Consider the following 14,653-nt stretch of genomic DNA (forward strand, 5'->3'; position numbering starts at 1 on the left):
TGCTCACGGGGTGTGGGGAGAGAAAGCACCATAACTTGGAAAGGAAGAAGCAAACAGCCAGGAGCAAGTGCTTGTGACTCATGTCTCAGGCAGAAGGGCTCAGATCTGCAATATGCAAAGAGCTTCCACAAACCAATAAGAAGAAGAGCAGCCACACTGTAGGCACATGGGAGAGAAAAGACAGCACTGCGCTCCCACGTGCAGAAGAGACATACGAGAAAGGAAAGTGGCCCAGAGCAACCTGAGCCATGTGAGGTCCCCTGAACTTATCGAGCCCAGAGAGATACGAGCATGGGGCTGCAGTCACACCCCTCAACCACGTCCAGGAAATTTCTAAATAGCACCTTCTGCCAGCTGTTTGCAGACTAGCTCCTGCCCCAGTGGGTATGAACTGCTCAGGTGTTGTCACAAGTTGTGCAATGTGACCCTCACCCTTTCTTTCTTGCAGGGTTCTTGGAATTAGACACGAAGAGAGATGTATAGCTAATCAGGAGCTCATGTTATTTCAGTAAACCAATGTACATGCTTGGCAAAGAACCATGGAAACTTTCTCCCTTTAAAAATCTGTGCACAGCCGCTGCCGGGTGGCGCACGGACACCAGGCAACTGCTCTGTGTTTGTTTTCCCGGCTACTGTCCTAAACCTTCGCCCAAATGAACTGTTTTATATATTTTGCTTCAGTTTCCTTTAGGTCAACATGCAAAACCCTTAATCACATGAAAATTTGCCCCATCTCAGTCATAATATAACAAAATTATGAAGTCCAAAGGTCAGGCATCGGATCCCGTGGCTGCAGACACGGGAACCTTATTGCTGACGGGAACACACACTGCCGTCCAGCGGAGGCGGTCTGGCCATATTGGTCAAATGACAAATGTATTTACCCTTCGATCAGGCACTCCCAGTTTGGGGAGCTTAACCCACAGACGCACATCTACGCTTGGCACGTGTGCACGGTGGTTCCTGCGGCCTTCTCATGACAGCGGACACTGGTAACAGCCCGACTGCCTCCCACAGGGTCCTGGGCAAATGACTGATGACTGTCTGCACAGTGAAATACAAAGTAGCGGGGGAAGAAAATAAGCAAGAAAGAGAGAGGGGAGGACGCCCTGTTTGTAGCGATCTGGAAATCTCTCTCGTTGGTCCCGACAGCTGGCAGGGCTGACCTCGCTGGTCTGTGCCTCAGGTCAGGCTGGCAATGTGAGCACCTTGAGAAGTCATATGACCAGTTAATACTTGTGTCATCATAGCCTCTGGGGGGGACATAGCCCAATTCCCCGGTAAACTCAAACCCCAGCCTTCTGGGGTTACCAGTGGGAAGACAGAGCACAAAGAGTCCTTTGTCTGCCTCACAGGACCTGGGCCAGCTTCATAGAGGAACCAAGGTGGATTTACTCACATGCCCATTTTACAGATAGGAAAACTGAGGACCAGTGAGGGGAATGGCCACATCAGGATCTCAGGTAGCACAAGGGTTCAGACCAAGGACCCCACATCCCTCCACCACAGGCCCCACCCCGGCTGGTCCTGAGCTGCTGGACAAGAACTTGTACATGACCTGCCCATCCAAGCAGCAGCTCTGCAATGACCTCAGACCACATGCCTGAGACCCATGTTCCCTCATTTAACTCCTGCTCAGGCCGGCTCCACAACAGCGGGGACTCTGCTTGTTCACTGTGGTCTTCCCAAGCCTCTAGACAGCACCTGGCACACAGGAGATACTTAGTGTTTAATGAATAAATAGATGAATGAATCAGTGTGAAGCCCCCAACAGCCCTACCAGGTGGGTGCTCCTATTTTACAGATAAGAAGCCTGAGATAGAAAGTAGCCTTGGGTGAGTTCATTCATTCACGTACACATTCATTCATTCATTCATTCATTCATTCATTCATTCATTCATGCATCCAGCACCCAGGTGCTGCTCCCTGTTGTGGGCAGGCACCTGGGATACAGAGGTTTAGTAAACCCCAGACACCATCTGCCCTCGAAGCTCACAGCCTAACAGGTGGGACCGCATCTCACCACAGCCTGTGGGGGAGGGGGGGTTGCAAAGCTAGAGCCACCTCCAGCACGGGGTCTTGCACCAGCTCCAGAGCTAGAGTCAGCTCCAGCACGGGTCTTGCACCAGCTCCAGAGCTAGAGTCATCTCCAGCACGGTGTCTTGCACCAGCTCCAGAGCTAGAGTCTGCTCCAGGATGGGGTCTTGCACCAGCTCCAGAGCTAGAGCCAGCTCCATCACGGGGTCCTGCACCAGCTCCAGAGCTAGGGCCACCTCCAGCTTGGACACTCGGGCCAGCTCCAGAACTAAGCCAGCTCTATCACCAGTCCTTGCCCCCCTTCAGCTCCAGCACCAGCTCAGGCACCAGTCCCTGTACCAGCTCCACAGCCAGAGCGCGGCAGCCTCCGTGTCAGTCCCAGCGCTCAAGCCAGCTCCGTACTGCCTGCAGCACCAGCTCCTGAGCCACAGCCAGTGATAGTGCCAGCAACAGAGCTTCACTGCCCCACCCTGTGATAGCAACGTTTTCCTTAATTTTTTTTTCAATTTTATGTTCTTCATGGATTATTATCTTTTATGCTTTAAAATTTATGTAAAATAAAATCTAACCATTTAATCATTTCCAATTGTGTGATTCACTGCTGTTAACTGCACCGCCAGGCTGTGCCGCCATCAGCTGTGTCTCCCAGCTCTGGCACACTCCCAAGAGCCAGATCCATCTGCACATGCGGTGACAGAACCAAAGCCAGCCTCAAGCCAGAGGTGCTGCCATGTTGGAAACAGTACCAGCCGTCTGCAGCTGTGCCGCTGAACACAATCAATTGGACACAAGCCAGCTGCACAATCAATTCCACCAGCAACCCTGGGGACAGCACCAGCACAGGTCACCTCCCCCCCGGGGAGCTACAGTGGGCTCTGGCCCAGCCTCCCTGCTGGAGCCGGCTCCACGGGTGAAGCTGGAGCCACTCTAGTACCAGACATGGCAGCTGCTGTGCAGCTGGAGATAGCTCTGCATTGAGGCAGAGGGAGCCCAGCCCAACCTGGGGTCCATCACCAGCTGCGGATCCAGAGCCAGCTCTGCCAGGTCCCTCCGTGCCAGCTCCTGAGCCACACCCACCACCAGCCCCAGAGCTGCCCTTCCCCTTGTCCATGATGGCATCTTTATTTATATTTTATATAAAAGGGAGGGGATGACCTGACCTTTCCCTGCCCAGACTAGGTGTCCACTGTCACCTCAGGTCCCCCCGAGCCCAGCCATGCACCCAGCTGGCCCCTGCAGGTGCAACTGGTGATCATTACACTGGGTTGGGGGATATATTTCACGGCTCTGGTGTCCGCAGTTCTTCGTGCCCACCCACCAGTGCTCTGCACCCCCCGGCATGAGGGTGAATCTCGGGCACCAAGCAGTGGGGACGGGAAACAGGAGGACAGGCCATTTGTGGGGCCGTGGTGCGGGGTGCCAGCGTGGTGAAGTGGGTGACTGACACGCTCCATCTCTGTCCAGCACAGACCCGTGGGTGCCGGGCCCTTTGTGCCCACAGGAAGAGTCCGAGTGTGCCCCAGAGAACCGTCCGTCATGTCCACGCGGGGTGGGGCCAGCCACATCCACGCCCAGGTCCACGGCCAACCCCTGAGAGAAATAGGGACTTGCCACCGCCACATGTGGGCATATTCCAGAGGAGTTCCCACCTCCTAGGCCAGCTCAACCCTCCCATGGGGTTTGCTTTAGGAATGGGAGCCCTGATAATCCTGGGGACCCCTGGCCATTGCTTCCCATGTGGGGCCCTTTCCTGTCCAATTCATACTCTTGTGCAGGCACAAAAACACACTCACACAGCCCAGGAGGGGGTCAGAGGAGGACAGGACACTGGGCAGGTGACGAGGGAAAGAAGGAAGAGGTTGGAGGAGCTCTGCCCCGGGCTCACAGCACGGGAGCGAAGACATGCCAGGCTGATGGCCAGGGGGGTCCCCAAGACTCTCAGGGTCTGCCTCAGCCGGAGCCATCCCCAGGGCAGCCTCGAGGAGACAGATTGTGGGGTCCTGTGTGCACCGACTTGGTCACCTGGACATAGGATGAGAGCCCCTTCGTGGAGAGGGGGACATGTGAGAGGAAGCCTCAGATTCCTGCTGTGTAAGTTGGGGTGCGTGAAGATGGTGACCCAAGGGTCCCTTAGGCTAACAGAAGTGTCGATTGGCCTTGGTTCTCCATGGATGGCCCACAGCCCTCCCAGGCCCTCGGGAAATGCTTTCTTCTACCTGGAGATCCTCCTGAGCAGAGAGCAGCCTGGGGTTGGAGGACTGAGGACCTGGGGAGGGGCAGAGCATGGCAGAGGCCACATGTCTGGGGTCCAGGGACAAGACCATCCTTGTTGGAGCCTCGGAGTCCTCATTTGGAAGTGGGGCTGGGGTCATTGCCCTGGCTGGGGTGAGGAGGCCTGGTGAGGGGACTGGACACTCCAGGGCCAGCAGAGGGAACGAGGGGAGTGCGTGAGGCTTCTGAGGTTCCTTGCATTACCCCTGGAGCCTGCAGGTCCTGCTCCTCTGTCCTGCTGGGGCCCCATAGAAGCGCTACGTTAGCAGCACCCAAACAAAGGTGTGTTTTGTTTCTGGGTTTCCTGCCTGGGGCTGCAGTGCTATCACTGGCCACCAGGGGATGGCAGTACCCACTGTGCTCAATGGAGCGACTGGAGCCAGGAGGAGATTCCCAGGGTCATTCTGGGGATCCCCCGCCTCCCATCCAACGTGCGCCTCCCATTACCAGCATCCCACGGTGTGAGCTGCTCCATCGGGGAGGCAGCTGAGAGATCCTCTCAGATCCAGGTGGGGTCAATGGGGGCCTCTGCCCCACGTGTCTCAGGAGGCTGGGTCTGGGGGCTCCACTGAGGCTCTGCTGGGCAGGACCCGCCTCTGAGCTCATTCACATGTTACTGGAGCTTTTCACCTTGGACTGAGGGCCTTAGTCACTCTGTGACTGTTGGCCCAGACTCTCTGCTGGTTCCCTGCCATGCAAGCCTCTCTATCAGGCAGCTCATAACAGCAGAACTTGATTCCGCAAAGTGAGGGATAAAGATGGGGTGAAGGGCAAACGAGAGAAAACAAGCAAGACAGGAGTCACAATTTTTAATAAATCTTAGTAGTGATCTCACATCACTTTTGCTGTATTTATTGGTTAGAAGCTTGTCACCTCTGAGCTCATTTGGCTGTTACTGGCTCCCGCAGTTTGGGCCGAGGGTTTCAGTCCTTCCTTCCTTCCTTCCTTCCTTCCTTCCTTCCTTCCTTCCTTCCTTCCTTCCTTCCTTCCTTCCTTCCTTCCTTCCTTCCCTTTTTCTTTCTTTCTTTTTTTTTTTTCTAACTGGCTGCTGGCTGGATCCGAACCCTGACCTTGGCTCAGTTCTTTTCTGCCTGTTGGCCAGGACTCTGTTGATTCCTTACTGCTGGGGCCTGTCCATAGCGCAGCTCGTACTATCTGAGCTTGCTTCCCTAGAGTGAGGGACGAGAGAGAGAGAGAGAGAGAGACAGAGAGAGAGAGACAGACAGACAGAGAGAGACAGAGAGAGAGAGACAGAAAGACAGAGAAATGCAGGAGGGACAGAGCCAGACAGTAGCCACAGACTTCTCATAACTCAATCTTGGAAGCGACGACTCATCGGTTTTGCCGGATTCTTTTCCTTAGAGGCCAGACACTGAGTCCCGTCCACTTTTGAGGGGAGGGGATTACACAGCCACTTGGGTCCAGGAGGTGGAGATCGCTGCCCCCACAAAGGAAGAGAGGAGGCACTTGGGCGCCATCTAAATATCACAAGAAGCCACTGCAAGGTTTGGGCCACAGGGGACGATTTCCGAATTTGGGTTAATTTCAACTTCCCATGGGGTGAATGCGGGTTGTGCTGGTGCAACTGTGTGCGGTTAGCACGTGGCGGGGGAGGGGCGCAGTCAGCTCCAGCAGAACTCGGAACCTGGTTGCCAGGCACCCACAGTCCAGACACAGCCCCCTACCCAGCTCACTTGGCCGGAGTCACTGGAGAGAGACACATGCTTTCCTGTTCTGTCCCGATGTGCCGAGGCTCAGGCCTCAGGAAACCCAAGAGCGGGAGCCTGTGCCAACGCCTCAGGCGCTGGGTCAGCCCTCACCTCCGACACTGGTGGCCTTTTGCCCGGAGGAACCCAAAGGTAACACGGGGCCGGCCCGTGGCTCACTCGGGAGAGTGTGGTGCTGACGACACCAAGTCAAGGATTAAGATCCCCTTAACAGTCATCTTTAAAAAAAAATACCAAAGGTAACACGGGGCAGCTAGGCCAGGTCAGCCCAGGCCAGGCCACCACCAGCCTCTGGCTGGTGACAGGGGTGACTCACTCCACAGTCCCAATCCCAGGGGTCTGGGCCTCCTCCCTTCCTCCACCACCACGTCTGGCCCCAGCCTGGCCAGGTGCAAGGTCACTTCTCACACACCTGTAGAAACATCCAGGAAGACACCGTGTGCTGTCCCTGTCCCCACAAGCCATTCTGGTGACAGGGACTCTGCGTTTTGCTACTGATTTTGTGTGAGCTGCTCTTTCTTGTCCCCACCCAGGATGAAAATGAGTCAGGTCCAAACCTGGATGACACCTGCAGGGTGGGGACTGTCACGGCAGGCACTCTGGAGAAGCTGGTGAATCACCTGGTGCCTTCCCTGCAGAGCGGGGACCCCTTCTTCGTCCCCACCTTCCTCTGGACCTACAGGAGGTTCGCCACCACCCGGCAGGTGCTGGACCTGCTGTTCAAGAGGTGAGCGTCCCCCCCCGCAGCACAGTGGGGACTCGGCCAGCCACTGCTGTGGTCCTGGGAATGCCACTTCACCTCTCTGAGACTCAGTTTGCTCATGTGAGGACAGGGGTGCTCAGAGGAGACCCTCCTAGGGCCGTTGTAAGGACAGTGGGGTGAGCCGTGGAAAGAGCCCCCACGCCCGGCCCTGTGGGATGTGCTGCCCCGGATGCTGCTGCTTCTTACTCCTGATTTTCCGTCCCCGTGGGGAAGCTCTCTGCCTCCAGCGTCAGTCACATGTGACATCGGGCAAAGCAGTTTCCCATTTGTAGAGGAGGTTCCAGGTTCCATCTGGGGGTCCCTGTCTGTCCTGGGTGTAGCCAGAGCAGGGACCCCTGAGGGCTGGCCGAGGGACCCCAGGCCCACTCAGAGACCTGGGAAGGAGCTGGTTATGGTCCATTCATTCAGCAAACATACATGAAGTGCCTACTGTATGCAGGCACTTAGCGTAATGCAGTGAAGGGAGCAGACAGTGCCTGCCCTCCGGGACGTCCGTTCTAGTCAAGGCGTCACCCAGTCCCACTAGAGCTCCTGGAAGGCAGTGGACACAGGACATTAGACGTGACGCCCTCCTGACCTCCTCTAGGTACGGATTCTTCTGCCCTGACCGTGAGGAGGACGACCAGCTGAAGAAGTGAGTGGGCTTTGGGACAAGAGGGAGGGATCCTGTCTCCACAGTGGGGACATTTGGGGGCTGTGTCTTGGGAGGGCTGGGCAGAACCCCAGCCCCGCACATCTGGGGGTTCCCGCTAAAGGGCTGAGGTCTGGGGCTTCCCCCCAGGTGGAAAGGAGGCAGAGAGCTGGGGCAGGTCCCGGGCACCCTGGGGAGCAGAGGGGAGGCTGGGGGCTCAGAGCCGGCCCCTGTGACAATCCATCCCCACAGTCCCGTCCCAGCCACGCTTGCCCACCCCCGTCCTGTATCGGGGGCCGTGGACAGGAGGTGTGGGGAGCGGCCGGCTCACACTTGGGCCTCGCTCTCAGCCCTCCGGGTCCAGCGGCACGTGGGCCGGGGTGGCCTCTGACTCTGTGCCCGCCCCACCGCAGCGCCGTCTGCTCCTTCCTGGGCTGCTGGCTGGACCTCTTCCCGGAGGATCTCTGCCAGCCCTCGGACCTCAGCAGCCTAAACCAGGTGATGGCCTACGTGCTGCTGAACGTGCCCCGCTCGGCCCTGGCGCTCCGCGTCCACCTCCTCCTGACCCAGCTGGAGGACCCGGAGCCCAGCCAGGCAGAGCCGTGCTGACCCCACGCCCACCCAGGTCCCCACGCTGGTGGCCTTCCACCATCCTTTCCTGTTGCCCATTGTTATTTGTATTTATGTTAGGAACTTGGTTTTTAATAAAATTTAACTTTTCAATTATTTAAAATTGTACAGTTCAGGGACAATTACGTGCATTCATGGTGCTGTGCAACCACCACCCCATCTACTGCAGAACGGAGCCCCCAGGCAGAGCAAGGGGGTCCTCGGGAGAGGACCCTCACCAGGTCTCCCCGGAGGAAGTGAGAGAAGCCCCTGGTTTACGGGGAGCAGGTGCATGTGGAGCCCGTGGAGGAATCCGGGAATGTTGCCGGGGCTGGGGCAGCGGGAGCTGGTGGACCCTGACACTGAGCTGCCCTGATGGGCCTCCAGGACAACCCGCTTCCCTACAGGCCTGTCAGACGCCATGCCACATGGGGTCTGGCCCCTGATGGCTCCCACATCTCCCTAACTTTCCCTGTGGCTCCATCTCCCCTCTGAGTCTCAACAGGCCTCCAGGGAGCCAACACCAAGGTCCCCTTTACAGACAGGCCGAGCCCAGGGCTGCTGCTGAAGCTCTTTATTTGGAGTCAGGTGGGGGCGGGGCTGCTGCTGTGGCAGAGGCCGGTCCTGGCGGGGGTGGGGCTCTGTGTCCGGCAGCAGGGCGGGCTCCGGAGGTGCAGCCACGGTGGCTGCTGTGATGGGAAGAGGAGCAGAGGTCAGCGGGGCCATGTCGGGAGCACTGGGCAGGGGCAGGGGCTGCCACGGGAGCCACATGCGGTCACTGCTGTGCCAGGAGGCTCGAGAGCAACCCCGGCCCCTCCACCGAGCGGGCAGGCTGCTGGCCATCCTCAGTGGGTGTGCGGGCTGGGGATTGGACCGAGTGGAGACCAGGTGTTGAGCTGACATGGGATAGAGCCTGCCACGAGGCCTGGGCTGTGCAAGATCCCAGAGGACCTCCCTGGCTAGCCAGGTGTGGGACGCACATAAAGTAAAGGAATGTCCACATGTCCCAGGAGTCACACTCAGGTCAGATTCCTGAGGTGACAGCCAGGCAGGGTCTCTCCTGCCTGTGTGGGATGGGAGGGGGACAGAGCAGACAGACACTTGAACTCCATGAACCCAGCATTTTCCAACGTCCTCCCAAAGAATCACTTACTCTAAGATCCCCGGGGAAAGCAGCTTTCTGTAGGAACAAAACCCCAGCGGTGAGAGGACGCCCTGGTCACCAGCCCAGACCCCATCACTGCCCACAGCTCAGACCCTCGACAACCAAGACCCAAGGCAGGGCCTTCGCACCCCTGTGACACATCACTGTGATGCCATTTCCCCCACAGAGGGGAGAGGGGGGTACACGGGGGACGTGGGTAGAGCCTTCCTCTCACCCATCTGCGTGGGTATGAAAATGTTGTCCTCCAGGAGTCCCTTGCGCTGTATGAATTTCTTAAATTCTTCCAGGGCCTCTGGGTTCACGTCGGGACTCCTACCTGTGGGTGAGTTGGGCAGGTAAGCCGAGTGGGGGACGGCTGCACAGCTCTGCAGGGAGCCGATGCCGTGAGGAGACGGCCACCACCCTGCATCGGGGGCTTCGCCGTGGGGTGGCCAAGGGCAGGAGGGGAGGCCACAGAGTGGATGCGGAGCTCAGGGATGGGGACAGGGGATAGAGGAGATGGCTGATGCCCGGCTGACAGGGCCCCAGGAAGGAGAGCAGTGGGGACACCCCAAACCACTGAGCAAACTCGGGGGACCCAGGAGGCTCTGGAAGCTGCCCTGCTGGGTCATGCCCCTGACCTGGAAAGACATTCTGTCCCAAAGGCATTGGCTGCCCTCCCACCCTGGAGGGTCCCTGCCCCACGGAGGCCTCTGTCAGGATGCTCCCCCTAACACCCAAGACCCCAGGAAGCAGCGCTCGGCAGCTGTGAACCCCCTCGTGAGTGGTTAGGTCACCGAGGGTCATGTCTGGCCCTGTCCCGGACAAGCCTCGCCCCGTCCGCCTGGTTCCCACTCGGGGAGCTTGGGTTGGCCGCCGGGCAGCACAGGGTTCCAAGCACAGGAAGGCCAGTGCGGGGGGCTTTCTATGACCCCCAAGCACGTGGCTGATGCTGGTTCCACCGGCTTCTGGAAAGAGAGACATGTGGGTGGGAGACGCAGGTCTCCAGGGCCCCTCACCCATGAGATTTCCGATGAGGTGCACTTTCCCGTGGCGGTGGTATTCGCAGTACCAGATGTCGTGGTCCTTGACTGGCAGCTCTTGTAGATACACGAGCTTCTTGCCCCCATCTGTGCACGACAGAGAAAAATAGACCTTTAGTGTCTTCCTTTTGGAGAAAGCACCGGATACCTCATGAAGGGGCACTCTGGAATATTTCGGCGGTCACCAGGCAGCCAGCCAGCCTGAGCCCCGGCCTTGCCGTTCCCCTCAGCCATGGACCCCGACACTGGGGGAGGAGCCCCCTCCCACAAAGCTCCCAACCCAGGCCACAGAGTCACCCAAGGCCAGATCTTGGTCGTCCAGCTCAACTTCCCTGATCCTCAACCCGTCACACCTGGTGTCTCAGGTCAGGGCCACAAGACCCTGGGAGGGAGAGGTCATCCCCACCTGGCAGGTGGATGAGGCAGGGACCCTCAGGCAGAAAGACTGTGCAGGAGATACCCTGCCCTGCAGGTGGGCTGGGGACAGCCGCCCGGGACTCACAGGTGCTGTATTTGCCCGGCTCCTCGGTTTTCTGCATCAGTACTTTCTTCTGGTGGCACTGACCCTCCTTCCTGGAAAACAGGAGTCATGTGGCAGCGACTCTGAGACACATCTGAGCCGGCCTCAGCTCACCTGGCACATCGGCCCTGACCCCGTCAGCCCGATAATGTCGCCCCCGCGTGAGCTCTAGGATGCCACCTGGGAACGATTCCGCACAAAGTCAGGGGGGCCTTTTACACCAACACCCAAAACTTAGATGGGGGAGGGGGAGATAAGGGGGCCTTAGTGGCCGGTGGGGGGTGACACTCACATGATGGTGAATGTGGTCTCCAAGTCCCCACCTTCCAGGGCTGTCACTGTCACAGGGGACACCTTGCTGGGCCTCTTCCCCTCCGGCAGGTCCCTGTCAGTCACTATGGCCTTCACGTACCAGGTCCCTGTGAGCTGGAACAGGCCGAGGCGTGCGTCCTCCTCAGGCGCAGCCCAGACTCTCCTCTGTGTCCCCCTGCACATGGGCTGCGGCCGTAACCATACACCCCGGGGCCCCGGCTGCAGCCCCCAAAGGCAGGCGGGGTTCCCGCACACCCGCACCTCTGTGCTCAGTTAGAGCAAGCCCAGAACTCGTGACCCCAGGCCCCCAATGGAAGCAGAAGGTGTCTGCCACCCCACGGAACCACTTTCTGCTGGGACTGGGCCCGGTACCGGGTGCGCCCTCACTCCAGAGGGCCCTGCCCTGCAAGGCCTTCGGGTTCTGGGTGTCAGTGCAGTAGGACCCCTGAGCCAAACCTGCTGCCCTGCTCCAGCCCTGTGCCACCAGAGGGGCCGTGTCTACTGGCAGAATAACAGAACCCCCCGTCCTCTGACCGCTCCAGGCAATGAGTGCAGGGTCGGAACCCCGACCTTAAATGATGCCTCCTAAAACAGGGCCCCACGGCCTTTCTCCTACACCCACCTGCCGGCCCAGCCTCACATCCTGCTCCTCTGAGGTGAAGGACAGGGGGTCCTGGGCCTGCTGGGCAGCGACCAGACCCAGCACAACGGTCAGGAACAGGGTCTCCATCTCCAGGGATCTGTGGTCATGGCCGCCGGCTGGTCACCTGAGGTGTCTGGACTAGGCTGGGCCGGCTCCTCGCACGACACCCCTTATAGCCCCTTGGCTGGCGGCTGTGAGCACTTGGCACAGACCGCGCCCCGCCCCCATCAGTGGTGGCCAACTCTGCATCCGGGAAGGTGGAATGTCGGTGTCATTGGGATCTGATGAGTAACAATTAAGTGTCACCCAGAGGATAAAAGATGTTGACAACACCTCAGGTGTGCACTCATAGGTGAGCCGTCCACAGGGGACTCATCGGTGTGGGTGTGCGGGGGCACGGCGGGGCACTTCAAGCTGCACAGGGGGACCACCTTCCCACTCAGTGCTACAATCCACTCTTGGGGTATGCTCTCTAGATCACTTGTCACTCCAGGGTCACCTTGTCCGTTCATTCCTACACGTACTCACAGCCCATCTCTGTTGCTGGAATTTAAGTTCCGGAAAGTTGAGGCTTCATTACTGTGATTCACACAATTCTCGTGCCTGCAGGGAGAGGTCCGGCCACTTGTCGGTGGTCATTTTATATTTTCCCCCTAAAGAAATAAAGCAAATTACTTAATCTCTGCCAACCTCAGAGGATTCTTCTCTCACAAGGGGACCTATGCCTTCCATTACTGGAGATCATCGTGAAGACCTGTGATTACAATGCAGGGAGCCCCCAGCTTCCCTGACTTGAACCGGGCTCCGTCAATGCTGGTTTCCTTCCCACCATCCCACCGGGGCTGACATTCAGGGAGCAGGTGGCACATCACCTGCCACGAATACACACCTGTGTATCTCCATAACTTTAATTCCTCTAGAATGAGAGCCTCGATCTCCCCAGGGCTTTCATCTCCCTCATCAGGTTTGATAGTCCAGGTTCCCCCAAGGCAGGCCTCGTGTCTCCTACCCTCTGGGTAAATGGGCACATGAGGCACACAGGCCACATGCTGGCCTGTGTTCAGTTCACAGCTGAGCTCCTCTGGGCAACCAGCTCTGTTGGCTGCAGCCCTGGCCACCTCCTGAGCAAGCACATTGCCTTCCACCACCTGACCCTGCAGTTCCCGGGCCTATGTCATCTGCTCTGAGACCCAGGGTTGACCCAGGCACTGTAGGCAGGTGCTGGGGCTCTACAATGGTGTCATTGTGCCTCTCTCTCCCAAGATTGGGTGCCCCAGGTACTCACTAAATAATCATAATAAGCACTGTCTCATGAAGACTGGGGGCTGTCCTGAAGGTGCTGGCATGATCGAGTGCTGGACCCTGTGGGAGGTACTGCTGGGCAGAAAGGCTAGCCTCCCTGGGTGGCTCAGGGCAGGGCCTGTGCTCTTTTAGGACCAGAAATCAGTGATCAGGCTGGAGCCTTCACATCACCGGGAATATTTTCTTTTCCCTGTTCTGTTTGACTGGACCCCAGTCATATGGTATTTAACTTGTTATTTATGAATCACTGCCCTAAGCACTTTACAATGTTGGCACGTGGAATTCACTCCTTGCAAAAGACAGTGGAACAACACAGGCAGACGACTGGGGAAACAGTGCTGCCAACCATAGATCCTGTGCTCAGTGTGAATGATCATGTCCAGGTTCATCCCATGGCCCACCCATCTTACCCCACCCATTGCTGACCTCTAAGGAGTCTCCAGCTGTGTTCTTTTTAGATGCGGGTTGGGCTAAACTGGTGCAGACACCTCAATAGATGGTAGGGCAGGAGGTCAGGGTCAACACGGGGTAGATGCTGTCAGGAGACAGTAGGGCAGGAGGTTGGGGTCAACACTGGTAGGGGAGAGATATCCTGCCCCATTGCTCTGTGGCCTGAGGCACCTCTCTGAATGGCTGTGTTCCTTTCTGATGGTGGTCCCTGTTGGGCTGTCCCTACTCCACAGCATGAGCTCTCACCACTTCTGGTGACATTGCTCACTACCCTTGCCCTTGAATATCAAGGTGGTCACAGCTTTTCAGTGCTGCTAATTCCTAGGTGCCTCACTGCTTGGGAGAGTACCTGGCTCTACTCAACATTTGGGTATAGAAGGTTTTGAAGGACCCACCAGACAAATACCCAGCCAGAAGGCAGGCTGGCTGAGATTGCGGTGCATTTAGAAGGCATGAGGTACCTGGATTAAGATGAATAATGAAGGCTGCAATTCCAACTGGACAGTGGGGACTGTAGCTTGTGTTACTACCATCTATTTTAATTATTTTAGAGTCTGTGGCTGGCCACCCTTTTTAATGGACTCAACTTGGAGCATGAGCAGGTTAGTGCAGTGCAAGGGGTGGACTGTGGTTGAAGCTGTTGATCACCAACCCTCTCAGCCCACCTGCAGCTATCGTAGACACTTCCTGGCATAGTGACAGATTCACTGCATCCTTCCTCAAGTGCCTGCTTATATGTGTTTCCCCTGCCGTGCACTGGTGAAAGCCAGATGTGCAGGTGAATCAACCTACCCAGTCAATATGGATAGCTATGGATCGGATAAATGGCCTGGGCTCTTCCTTCATAGTAGGACAATCCAATATAGTTCCCCCCCCATTTGTCAGAACTGAGATATAGTTGGTCATGATAATAACTTTCTCATTAATATACCTTTTATTGGATTTCCTACCTTCCAAATCTCACTTGATCTCAGACTTCTGGCTGCCAGAAGTGTGAGAGAATGTATTTCTATGCTTCAAGCCACCCATTTGTGGTACGATGTTACCACAGCCCTAGATAAGTAATACCAGACCTAACATATTAACCATTATATCAAATGTAAATGGTCTAAATATACCTATTAGAAGACAGTGACTAGCTGAATGGATTGTAAATGATGATACAACTCTATGCTGTCTATGAGAAACTTACTTCAAATAT

The 14,653-nt window shown here is 57.0% G+C and overlaps 1 protein-coding gene across 1 annotated transcript; it reads right to left on the reverse strand.

Annotated features, from left to right (window-relative positions):
• Window positions 1–8,813: 8,813 nt before the first annotated feature.
• LOC134365516 (odorant-binding protein 2b-like) lies at window positions 8,814–11,787 on the reverse strand. The gene is made up of 6 exons (XM_063081643.1): window positions 11,698–11,787; window positions 11,038–11,171; window positions 10,728–10,798; window positions 10,202–10,312; window positions 9,418–9,519; window positions 8,814–8,899 (listed from the first exon to the last, which is right to left on the reverse strand). Exons 1-6 carry the CDS (start codon window positions 11,785–11,787, stop codon window positions 8,814–8,816), a joined length of 594 nt encoding a protein of 197 aa, XP_062937713.1.
• Window positions 11,788–14,653: the final 2,866 nt, after the last annotated feature.

The sequence above is a fragment of the Cynocephalus volans genome, chromosome 17 (genome assembly GCF_027409185.1).
Source record: "Cynocephalus volans isolate mCynVol1 chromosome 17, mCynVol1.pri, whole genome shotgun sequence".
Classification (NCBI taxonomy): Eukaryota; Metazoa; Chordata; class Mammalia; order Dermoptera; family Cynocephalidae; genus Cynocephalus; species Cynocephalus volans.

Excerpts from the sequence above, each read along its gene's own strand:
- LOC134365516 (XM_063081643.1), bottom strand. The coding sequence starts at position 11,787 with ATGGAGACCCTGTTCCTGACCGTTGTGCTGGGTCTGGTCGCTGCCCAG. Across the intron at positions 11,172-11,697 it reads TCACCTCAGAGGAGCAGGAT|CTCACAGGGACCTGGTACGT; the intron begins GTGAGGCTGGGC and ends GGCCTGTTCCAG. Across the intron at positions 9,520-10,201 it reads CCTCATCGGAAATCTCATGG|GTAGGAGTCCCGACGTGAAC; the intron begins GTGAGGGGCCCT and ends ACTCACCCACAG.